Here is a 13,345-nt window from a genome sequence, read left to right on the forward strand (position 1 = left end):
CTACATTTATCATGTTGAGCATTTAGTAATGTGTATAATTGATGAATCACTAAGTTGTTCTTCTGAAACCAATATAATATTGTATATATATACTACTTAAAGTCAAAAAAAATTTTAAGGTGTTCCAGCATACAATTTAAAGGATATGGGTTAGGTATTACCTTACAATTTGGCAAGCAGCATACAGACGAACTGAAAACAAGCTGTCTCTAAATGAAAGAAAGGACAGCAGGGAAGGAGAGAAGGAAGGGAGGGATGGAAAAGAACAAAGGAAGGGGAAGCAGAAGTAGAAAGGAAAGGAAGTAACTTTCATTACACTAAAAGTTACTTTACGGAAATGTGATTCCAAAGAGCTTCCCAATCTCCAAAACCAAAAACACCATATACTATATTTAAAGCCTAATTCATGTGATCCTTGGTTCTAGAAGATATAAGGATGCTTCTTGGTCATAATTACAATCTAAAAATCTCCCATATAAAATAGTAGAGTGTGATACATGGATGATTATTTTCATATATATCTATATTAATCTTTACCCAGATAAAGCAAAATTATTCTCATCTTTTTTAAGGGAGGCACTCATTTCCTAAAATTTCTACTGCTGTCCTTACAATGTATTGAAGTGAAATAAAATAAAAACAAATTAGGAAAAAAAATTATATCACTCCTTTTAATTTACCATTGCCATCCAAACAAGTATTTCCACATTTTAAAAAACAGTTCTCAAATCCTATTTATGATTTTACAAAAACTTCCTATTTCAACCATCCCTTATTTCACTAATTTATCTTCCTTTTGCCTCTTCTCAATTACTTCAGTGAAACTGGGGGGACAGGTATTTCTTCCATTTGTTCAAGCATATCTTGCCCTCAAAAAGTTCTAGGTCCTCAAACTTCCCTGACACTCAGTTCTCTACCCACACCCACATTTCTCATTCCTTACCTTCTCAGCTTTCCCTCCGATATTACCTTTTAGCTATCTGTTCTGTGACTGCAAGGCCAAGGAAAAACTCCCTCTAAATAGTGACAGAATCAACAGTAGTTTCCATATACCACCACTACTAGGGACAAAGCCCCCCGTGTTTTCATCCTTAAAAGTTGACAGCCATTCAGTGAGTGTAACTTACTGCTATATCAGATATCAAATTATGTGGGGCCAATCTCACCTTTAAAACAACTCATTCTAAATGATGATGCTATAAATATGTAACAATGGAAGAGAAATAACATTCACAAAAGGAATAACATGTATTTCTTCTTCACTTTGTTCAAAGAAACTCAGAACACTAGTGCCAGTAATTAAAACCTAGTTATAGGCTTATTACCAGCTGCCATAGCTTCAAGAAAAAACAAAAACAAAAAAAGGATCTATATTCTGCCTAATGTAAGCAGTTATAGGGGTGCAGACTTGGACTCCATTAATGCTATTGCTTAATTATCTTCTTACTATGGCTGGGTCAAAAAGGGAAAAATAATAATTAAGTGTCAGACACACCTTTTTGTTGTGCTTGTGTGTTCCAAAGGTATAAAAGTGCCCAAAAGTGAAATAAAAATAGAAAATCTGCTTTTATTAATGAATTTGTTCACTTAAATTTATATGAAACCAGGAAGCTGAAAAGAATAACAGCGAACTACAGTATAGCTGGTATCCAAAGAAAATTCCATCCACATAAACTCTCTAGTAACATATCAAATTTTAAGACTATAGGATAGAGACCATTCTTTTCTTCTCTTGTAAGCACTGTGCCAAGCCCTTAGTCTTAAGCAAAATAATAATAATAACCAACAGTACATCATATGGACAAACGTTTTTAACCAATGAAATATTGAGGTTAAGTCTCTTTTGCCAGTCATCTGTGAAAGGTGATGCTTTGGAAATCAGTCTTTTTACACTATAATTCCCTTGCATCTTTGAAACTCCACTAAGAATTATGTAGGGGAGAGAGAAGTTTGGGTTGAGAGGTGAGGGGCAGGAGCAGGGAGAGAAAGAGGGGAAAGGAGAGAATGCAATACTTAACTGACATTTTGATGTTTGGAGCTGGCAAAAATTTTATAAAAAATTATAAGCAGTAAGGATGGTACAACATTCGAAAATCCATCAACATCATCCACCACATCAACAAAAAGAAAGACAAAAACCACATGATCATCTCCATAGATGCTGAAAAAGCATTTGACAAAATTCAACATCCATTCATGATAAAAACTCTCAGCAAAATGGGAATAGAGGGCAAGTACCTCAACATAATAAAGGCCATACATGATAAACCCACAGCCAGCATTATACTGAACAGCGAGAAGCTGAAAGCATTTCCTCTGAGATCGGGAACCAGACAGGGATGCCCATTCTCCCCACTGTTATTTAACATAGTACTGGAGGTCCTAGCCACGGCAATCAGATAAAACAAAGAAATACAAGGAATCCAGATTGGTAAAGAAGAAGTTAAACTGTCACTATTTGCAGATGATATGATACTGTACATAAAAAACCCTAAAGACTCCACTCCAAAACTACTAGAACTGATATCGGAATACAGCAAAGTTGCAGGATACAAAATTAACACACAGAAATCTGTAGCTTTCCTATACCCTAACAATGAATCAATAGAAAGAGAAATCAGGAAAACAATTGCATTTACCATTGCATCAAAAAGAATAAAATACCTAGGAATAAACCTAACCAAAGAAGTGAAAGACTTATACTCTGAAAACTACAAGTCACTCTTAAGAGAAATTAAAGGGGACACTAATAAATGGAAACTCATCCCATGCTCTTGGCTAGGAAGAATTAATATCGTCAAAATGGCCATCCTGCCCAAAGCAATATACAGATTTGATGCAATCCCTCTCAAATTACCAGCAACATTCTTCAATGAATTTGAAAAAATAATTCAAAAATTCATATGGAAACACCAAAGACCCCGAATAGCCAAAGCAATCCTGAAAAAGAAGAATAAAGTAGGGGGGATGTCACTCCCCAACTTCAAGCTCTACTACAAAGCCATAGTAATCAAGACAATTTGGTACTGGCACAAGAACAGAGCCACAGACCAGTGGAACAGATTAGACACTCCAGAAATTAACCCAAACAAATATGGTCAATTAATATTTGATAAAGGAGCCATGGACATACAATGGCAAAATGACAGTCTCTTCAATAGATGGTGCTGGCAAAACTGGACAGCTACATGTAAGAGAATGAAACTGGATCACTGTCTAACCCCATACACAAAGGTAAACTCAAAATGGATCAAAGACCTGAATGTAAGTCATGAAACCATTAAACTCTTGGAAAAAAACATAGGCAAAAACCTCTTAGACATAAACATGAGTGACCTCTTCTTGAACATATCTCCCCGGGCAAGGAAAACAACAGCAAAAATGAGCAAGTGGGACTACATTAAGCTGAAAAGCTTCTGTACAGCAAAAGACACCATCAATAGAACAAAAAGGAACCCTACAGTATGGGAGAATATATTTGAAAATGACACATCCGATAAAGGCTTGACGTCCAGAATATATAAAGAGCTCACACGCCTCAGCAAACAAAAAACAAATAACCCAATTAAAAAATGGGCAGAGGAACTGAACAGACAGTTCTCTAAAAAAGAAATACAGATGGCCAACAGACACATGAAAAGATGCTCCACATCGCTAATTATCAGAGAAATGTAAATTAAAACTACAATGAGGTATCACCTCACACCAGTAAGGATAGCTGCCATCCAAAAGACAAACAACAACAAATGTTGGCGAGGCTGTGGAGAAAGGGGAACCCTCCTACACTGCTGGTGGGAATGTAAATTAGTTCAACCATTGTGGAAAGCAGTATGGAGGTTCATCAAAATGCTCAAAACAGACCTACCATTTGACCCAGGAATTCCACTCCTAGGAATTTACCCTAAGAACGCAGCAATCAAGTTTGAGAAAGACAGATGCACCCCTATGTTTATCGCAGCACTATTTACAATAGCCAAGAATTGGAAGCAACCTAAATGTCCATCGGTAGATGAATGGATAAAGAAGATGTGGTACATATACACAATGGAATACTACTCAGCCATAAGAAGTGGAAAAATCCAACCATTTGCAGCAACATGGATGGAGCTGGAGAGTATTATGCTCAGTGAAATAAGCCAAGCGGAGAAAGAGAAATACCAAATGATTTCACTCATCTGAGGAGTATAGGAACAAAGGAAAAACTGAAGGAACAAAACAGCAGCAGAATTACAGAACCCAAAAATGGACTAACAGGTACCAAAGGGAAAGAGACTGGGGAGGATGGGTGGGTAGGGAGGGATAAGGGGGGGAAGAAGAAGTGGGGTATTAAGATTAGCATGCATGGGGGGGAGGGAGAAAGGGGAGGGTGGGCTGCACAACACAGAGAAGACAAGTAGTGACTCTACAACATTTTGCTAAGCTGATGGACAGTAACCGTAATGTGGTTGTTAGGGGGGACCTGATATAGGGGAGAGCATAGTAAACATAGTATTCTTCATGTAAAAATTAAAAAAAAAAAAGAAAGAAAGAAAGAAAGAAAAGGGGGATTACTCCTTGATAGGATAAAACTATTGGTAAATCAAAGATCAACGCATGCTTTAAATATCCTTAACATTGATCACTTAAAGGGTGTCAGATGATCAGCTATGGAGGTACTCTTTTCTGATAATATTCCTTTCTCTTAATAAAAAAAAAAAAAAGCAGTTACTGTGTGCTGACCTCCAATGAGTTCTGCACAGTGGTATAGAGGGCATGTCAAAGTGTGGGCAAAGGGTCTGTTTGTTTCTATGCAGAAGATCAAAGCCTAGCTTGGATACCCAGAAAATGAACTAAGATAAGATATGAGGAGGAGCTTCCGGCATCAGCACTCTCTGGAGGACTTGTGCCGGGGGATGATCATCAGAAAGCCTCCACAGGGATCCTGACGAAGCTGCAGTTGTGGCTGCATCCAGCCCACCGTCTCCTGGACTTGCCATAGGAATGAGGAGGGAGATGTCTAGGCTGGCATGTGCATACAGTGAGACAACGAATTTGACCGGATCTGTACTGTTGGAACTCAACCAGGAGTTGGGAGGGGTGCAAGTTGTAGCACTCCAAAATCTCATGACTACAGACTATCTATGGTTAAAAGAACATAAGGGATGTGAACAGATCCCAGAAATGGGCTGCTTTAATTTGTCTGATTGTTCATGTACAGTTGGACAATATCCATCATATCATAGATAAATTTTCACAAATGCCTAGGGTGCCTAAATGGTTTTCTTGGCTTCACTGGAGATGGATGGTAATTATAGATTTGCTTTGTTTATGTCACCGTATTCCTATTATGTTAATATGTGTGTGCAAATTAGTTAGTAGTTTAAAACCTATACATACTTAAGGTACTCTACAAGAAGATATGTCATAGAAATAATCAATCCTCCCATGTCTCCTTCCATATGCTACATCTATAGCTTTTCTTCTTCCTTCCTAATTACAAACCTTAAATAGAATTCATGCCTCATATCGAATTTACCGAGTATCATAATTCCTCCAGGTGGTAAAGATACCTCGAGACAAGTGCTGGGCATAGAAGCCACAGGGCATAAACCTGCAAAGAAGTAAAAAGCTAACCTTTTCAAACAATATGGCTTCTCTCTCACTTACCAACTTTACATTTCCCTGTATGGTCCCGGAAGATGACTGGTTAGCCAGAGACGGGTAAGATTCCTCAAGGGAGGAACAACCTAAGACAGGCACAGTCGCAGGGGGCCATCAGGTGAGAATTTGGGGATCAACAGAGGTGAGGCTCAGAACCTCACCCCCCCTGCTTTGAGAGAAATCTTCTGCATCCGTGGATGTCTTGCTGCCCTTGTCTAGCCTGGATTAATACTTAGTCCATAGGCACACACCTGATCATCTGATCATCTACATTTGCCCTCTTACAGCACTAAACTATGTTTTCTACCTTTATCTTGCATCTACCTACCACTTCAGCATTTTATTAAAAATAAAAATAATAACAATAATAGAGGGAGAAATGTGGGATCAACATATAAATCAAGTACAAAAATCAAATGAATATTCATATTTGACCTGATTGTTTATAGGTCATAATGCGTGATCAAAACCGAAAGTTTCTGTGATGAATGCCCTTGTACTGTTCACCATGTAAGAATTTATTCACTATGTAAGAATTCGTTCACCATGTAAGAACTTGTTCGTTATGCTTCAGAAGATTGGAGACTGATGAGAATTAGGCTTGAGATGGATTAATGATTGTACATTGAGCATTGACCCCCCTATACTGAATTTTATTGTTGTTAACAACCATTTGATCAACAAATATGAGAGATACCCTCTCAAAAAAAAATTATAAGCATTTATAACCATACTCAAAGATAACGTGAAATATGTAATTCAGATAAAACTATACTGAGAGTGATATATAAAGACAAGCATACAACAAAATGAACTAGATTGTTGATTATTCAAATAATTTTATAAATTGAAGAGCTATTAAAATATTTATATTTAAATGCTTGAGTATTTAATGACTATGTTTCCTGAATTACAGATACTATAACATATATAGTTTGCATTATATATATTAAATTATAGCTACATATAAGTGTAGATCATTTTATTATAAAATGATAGCTAGCTGTGCATAATTAGTGCCTTTATTGATACTCCCTCACTTTCTTATATTTGAGACCACCACACATGTCACATTATGGCTTTATTTCCCCTTCTCTATATACACTTAATTCCTTTAAATATTAATGAAGTTATATAAGAATACTGGAAGATGATTAAGCATATTTTCTTGTTTAAAAGCAAGTTCAGAGAGCAGGATTTTTAGGGACTATTTAAACTTATTAGCCACTCTTAGCAAACTGTCCCCAAGCCCCACATTGTTTCCAATATCAAGTTAAGAATTTTTCTCCAACGGGCACTGAATCACTTTAATGTTGACTCTTATGCTGCTCTACTCCACCTTCAAATGTAGCCAGTAAATTCAGCTTTACTACAGTACTATAAAAATGTGAAAGAACCATAATAGCATCTAAAAAAGAGCTGTTGACACTATATTAGTTTAGAGAAAACCCTAAACTGAATACTAATGCAAAATTTAATGATAGTTTGCCTAGTTGCCAAAAGAGTTACAATAATTATTTTGCCATAATGTGTAAGTTATTTTGAAGGTATTTGAGAATATTACTGTGCAGGATTCATAATATGTCCCCGAAGTGTCATTGTTCTCACTGGTTTTTTTTTTCAAAATAAATCATCAACATACTACCTTTACTGTAACACTGTCCTTTGATTAGAGGACTGACTTATGAGTGAAGAAACACTATAAAGAGATCATACTGCTTCTTCAGTAAATCAGCTTCCTTGATTGGCAACCAACATAGATTCACCTCACACCAAATTCCACTTCACAGTGAATATCGTGATTAGAATGTTCCGGTAAAGCATTCAAACAGAATCAATATAGTTTTACTTCCCTTTTCCTCTATAACCACGACCAAATTTTTACAGTTGAAAAGTAAACCAAGATCAAATTTAGACATGTTGTTTGAAATTAGCAGAGATGAAACACTTCAGTACCAGACAAAAGCCCTGATTTTAAGAGTAGGTTTTTGCCTTCCCTGAAATGCCTAGCTCAGGCAGTGTATTTTTATGCCTGCAGATATTGGCATGTTTCACATTTCAGATTATGACACACCAACTTATTTTGAAATTTTTTAAATCTTCCACTGCGCATGTTTCAAGTGCTTCGTGACTGTCACTGATAATTGAGCAATTAACTTGAATTACCAAATGTGCTGTGAGGGCACAATATGTAGTAAGCAACATGAAAGAATAAAGAACAGAGGAACTTGGTACAGTGAAAAAGAAGTAATAAAGGGTAAAATAAAAATAATAATAATAATGGTACTAAGTAAGTTTTAATTGTCCCAAGTCTCAGTCATTTAATGATGCCAGTAAAATGGTTTCAATGAAACAAGTCCAGTGTATTGCAAACTTTTTAGAGCAGTTTATTCTGGTACTACAGAAAGGAAGCTTCTTTCTAACTTGTCTTGTGTAATAATCCGAGATTGGCCCAAAAAGTATGTGTGCAGTTTTTAAACAATTAGGTTAAAATCCTGACAGGCAGATTCTTAAAAATCACAAGCTTGCAAAAAATAGATGTAAGGTCTTTCTTGAAGTTTAAGACAGACAAAGCAAACACTCCAGGGCTAAAGATGACCTCAAGAGGTCATCAAGCTATTGTGAACATATTTGCATACCAAAAATTAAGATATGTGGTTTGACATCAAGAGGAAAGGATGAAACTTCAGCTGGAAAAACCAGGTCTCTTCACTGTTCATCCCATCAAGGTCTCTAACACTGGGCTTTTCTGGCTAAAACCATAGTGTGAGATGAAGAATAGCTTTTTAGTGCTTAAATATAGCCAGTGAAGTAAATTCCATAAACCTAAATCCTACCTTATTTCAGTGGCAGGACATCTTAAAGGTTTGTGGGGAAAAAAACAGCAATTTAGAAAGTCAGAGAAGGAAAAGAGATTCAAACTATAACAAAGAACACTATTTAAAACATTTTTTCTCAAAAATCCATTAATATTGCTCCAAAACACCACTGTGAAATTAAAAATAGTTCAGGTTGTCCTTTCAGGTATAAATTAGAAAACAGAAAGTGGAAAGATCAGAAAGAACAAGTATCCGAGGGCACTAGTATGTAAAACTTAAAAGCTTAAAACATAATGGATATACACATTCAGATTAGCAAACTGCTTTCAATTAAAGTAGATTTCTGGCCACAGTTCACAAATGTATAGTAGCTGTGTGTATTAATGTAGATACTTCAAATGTCAGTATATCTCTAATTAACATGAGCACACAAGTGTAAAACTGAGAAGGCACAATTTTAAATTCCTTACATTCTCAGCATTAATGCTTTCATGGGGCAGCTCCCGTTGTCATGGAAAATGGCATTCAAGCCCTGTTTGTGGATTTTCACAGCTCATCTTTTTTATTTACCTGCTCTATGTCAAGATTAGCCTGGAATAATATGTTTTAAAGATAATACACTTAGATCTACTTGTCCTTAAAATCACAGATGTTCTCACTGTGGGAGCTTCGGGTCTGGGCTATGCTCAGTTTGAAACAGATTTCTTTACATTTTAAAATACCAGAAAGAGATAAATTCATGATTCTTTTTGTTGTTTCCTAAAAATCTGTGCAATTCAAAAAATTTCAGCTGAAGCATTATATGTGGCAGTCTTGGAACAGGGAGACAGTTAAATGTCAGGGAGGAGCAAATGATTCAGAAACATAAAGAAATTAAGTGGTCGAAGGCTCTTTACAGTCTCCTCCCTGACTTACTCCACCTCAACTTTTTGAAAATAATTGTATATCAGTCAAGTGGAGACAGAGACAGTGACCAGATACAACAAAAGAGAGCTAAAATTCTCTCTGAGAGAGGACAGCATAGTATTATGGAAAAAGCAGTGAATTTATATTCATGAATCCCTGAGTTTGAGTCCTGGTACTGTGCAAAAATGAGGATAACTGTTACCTCACAGAGTGTTTACAAAATTCAGCCAATTTAATGTCTGCAAAAGCAAGTGTATACCAAATTAAAATATTGTTATTATTATTGCCTCGAGCATGGGGCTAAGCAATGATCATTGTTTTATACCAGAAATAAAATACTTATGTACCTTTTTCAGGGAAAAGGTTGCTATTCACAACCATGAATAGCAGAATTCTGCAAAAGCAAATTTGTAACCAAATTACTAGAAAGGCTCGGGTAATTTGAAAAAGCAGGAAATCTAATGATCTATCTCTGTTTCATTTTGATTTTTAACCAATACATTTATTGCCCTGATAAAACTGAACGGTCAGAATTACATAACTTTTTAAATTAGAGATAAACAATTAAATGTGGATACTAATATGTGTAGCAAGGTTTTTTTATACAATGCCTACTTTGGAAAAAGAAAAGAGTAGTTTTCTTTTTTAAGGAGGGAAAAAAAAAAAACTAGAATAAGATCTTTACAAGTGCTTCTCAGAAGATACCATTTTCCTCCACAGTGTTTTTCTCTTCTGACCTAGGTAGTAGAAGTGAATACATAAGATTCCAGTCGGTTCTCACACTCCCTTGGTGTGGCCCATTCATTATGGATGTGCAAAACAATATCCCACCTTCCTTATCTCCCAGACCTGCTTCTGCACACCTTACTAAGAAACCTTCCCGTGGCCTCAAGGTATAACTTTCTGTCTTAGATCATGTAGCAAATAAACAGTTCCAGGACGTGGAAGTTAACATTCCTAAAAGAAGCCACTGTCACAGATCCCCATTTGCTTGTTCCCAGGCCAGACTAGACAAATATTTCTATTGTTTTAGCTGCCTTATCATTCAGTATAAGTAGTGGACAGTTTCTGCAATAATTGAAAGAAATAGGAGCTCAAGCATTCTGGATGCCACATTAATTTTACCTGACATCTTAGTCATAGTATTCTGCTATATTTCTTTAATAAGAAGGTTCCACAGTCAGGAGATGGCCCTAACAAAGCTTGAGACCACTGAACAAAGGAACATCAAAGTCCATGCCCTAACCTAGCACAGGGAAATTCTCAAGACTGGAGAATAATTACTTTAGACCTGTAATATTAGCATACCTTTTACTTAAGTGATCAGACAAAATCTAACTACAAGTTTCCTGTTGTTGGTTTTTTAAGTTGAACTCCAGAAATAACCATATGAAAACTATACCCACAGTGCCCCTTCTATTTTTACCTTTCTTCTTTGGTTAGGTCACAAGAAAAATCTCAGCTGACTGGATTGCCTCCATTCAAATCTAGCCTATATACATATATATATATATATGTATATATATATATATGTATATATATGTCTGGTTGGAGGGGAGGGGTCCGCATGCAGGGGAGAAGTGAAGAATTCAGGGCACAGAGTCTTTGGATGATGAGAAATGTAAACTGTATTTTAATAATGTTATAAAGGTCATCTTAGTTGAAATGCCAGTAATTATCTTATATTTGTTATTTAAAAATTTTAATCATCCTAAAAACTTATTAAAGGGATTGACTGAATGATATGAGCTAAGAGAGAAAGGATGTGAAAGAATGAACAAAGCAACTAAGATTTGTAGAACTCAAAATTATTTCCCTTCACTCAGGTTTCTGATAGGACAAACTCAACTCCTTGGAATCATCCTTTTTCATGAGAGCCCTTCAAAAAAATACTTTACATTTCTTTCTCCATCTTCTTTGCCTCCTAATCCTCAGTATGATATCCTGCACAAATTAAAAGCTTATATTTAATCCAAATGAACCATGCAGTTTAGTATCTTGGGTTTTACATTAGAATTAAGCCTTCAAATAATAAAATATAAATTGATAGTTTCATAAAAATAATATATTCTTTCTTAAAGCATTAAAAATACACAGTGTATTAAACTATATTAAACATTCACATCTGTTTTTTTAAGTTGGTTCAAAATGCTTGCCTAAGCAATTCTACTACTAAAAGAAAGGTAAAGCTCATTTTAAATAAATTTTCCCTGCCCTCTGCTTAAATACCAAATCACTTATACTCTAATTTATAGCTTTTTTTCAAATATTTTCCTAGAAGTATATTCTCTAAAACTCCTTAATAGGAGTACACTAACAGAGGGAAAGTATCATGTGTCTTTGTGGTTAACAAATGTGTAAGAGTCCCTTAGATGCCAACAATGAATACTCATATTTTAAACTCAAGTTACTTAAATATGGTCTTATATAAACACATAGACATTTTTACACCTGCCTCATACTCATACTCTACTTCTGCATGAATAAATACATATCAATTTAAAGTACTGTAATTGATCATTAAAGTTCAATCAACTTTTTTCTCAAAATTTGCCTTCTTTCCTGAGGAAAGGTATCTCCAAAATACCTTCAAAAATATAATAATGATTTGGGGAAGGTGAAGAAGGCAGGAACACCCCCATCTTGGTATATATCACACATTTACTAAATGAGTCTTTGGTTTCTTAGCACATAGTCTCCTCTTGTACTGACAGTTCTCTGAATTCTGCATCATATCATGTCTTTTTGATGAGCACAGGCACATAGTACTAAAAAGTTATCAGATTAAATTATTCATGTAGCTATAGACCAGCCCCTTTAAGGTAATAATCCATTTCCATAACTGAGCTCCATCTTCAAAAAGTAAGATATTTATTCTTTCAGCTTATTGTGATGACCCTTGCATTGTGTTATTTCACTGGAAATCACAAACTGAGGCTTTTTTCACCAGCTGATTTTTTCCTATACTCCTCTTAAAGTACAAGAAACTAATAACACTTAAAAATCACGTAAAAAATAATAATAAAAATTTACACACAAAAGGAATTAAGATTTTCCTTAAAGCTGTAACTGTTTCATTACACAATGAGAAGAGTAATAAATAAATAAATACTTACAAAGACGCAAAAAATCGGCCCCAGCACCCAGAAATCACTGGTAAATTGCCTTTGAATTCATGAAAGTAACCTGAAAGTTTAGAAAGGAAAGGATATGAAAAAGGGTAAGTAAGTTACATTCATATGCTTTATTAAAGAGGACTACATTCTGACCACAGATTATACTATTGTTAACTCAGGCAGTTGTCCCCATCTACTCAAACAACTTTTTCCGAGATGATAACAAAACAACAATTATTTCATTGTTCTACATCTAAGAATACATCTCTATTTATTATGGCTTTTTAAAAAAGTGTCAATAATAAAGTTGTGTTTAAAAGTATGAAAAAGTAAAAACAAAAGAAGAAAAATAATCTTTAAGGGAATAGAAGCTTACAAGTTACATTTGACAAACATGTTGAATTTATGTCCATAAGTTAAAATAAATGAGTTTCACAGAAAATATCTTAGATATGTCAAACAGGAATACTTTGTAGGTAGAATAAATGTGAAAGGATGGAGTTTTTGTTCTGCCTAAGGTGTGGAACCCATCTAGATGCTTAAGCTATATACAATGCATTCTGTATGAGCCACAATTCAGTCCAAAATTCTTGCTTGCACACACTTTAGTTCTGGCTGAAGAGGTAACAGATGCAATTCAAACACACAGAGCTAGCCTTGTAAAAAGTTTTAACTAGCACAATGAGTCACTTTATGCCTCTAAATATCTATGGTTTCCTCTCTCCAGAACCTCCATGCATCAGAAGGTAGTTTGGTAGTTTATTTTTATTGTTTGGTCTAAATACAGCACATTTTTAGTTTCATGAAAACAAAGAAACTTTGTTGCAAAAGCTGTATTCTTTCTAAAATGTGAAGATGATTATG

At 35.2% G+C, this 13,345-nt stretch overlaps 1 protein-coding gene across 9 annotated transcripts in view; it reads right to left on the reverse strand.

The window, feature by feature from the left end:
* The window catches only part of SOX6 (SRY-box transcription factor 6), a 622,190-nt gene that overhangs the window by 478,896 nt on the left and 129,949 nt on the right, over positions 1-13,345 (reverse strand). For all 9 annotated transcript variants that reach the window (XM_073216253.1, XM_073216252.1, XM_073216255.1 and 6 more), the window contains exon 2: positions 12,482-12,551. In XM_073216253.1, the coding sequence (XP_073072354.1) occupies positions 12,482-12,551 (70 nt within the window). The remainder of the gene's footprint in view (positions 1-12,481; positions 12,552-13,345) is intronic.

The sequence above is a fragment of the Manis javanica genome, chromosome 11, assembly GCF_040802235.1.
Source record: "Manis javanica isolate MJ-LG chromosome 11, MJ_LKY, whole genome shotgun sequence".
NCBI classification, from domain to species: domain Eukaryota; kingdom Metazoa; phylum Chordata; class Mammalia; order Pholidota; family Manidae; genus Manis; species Manis javanica.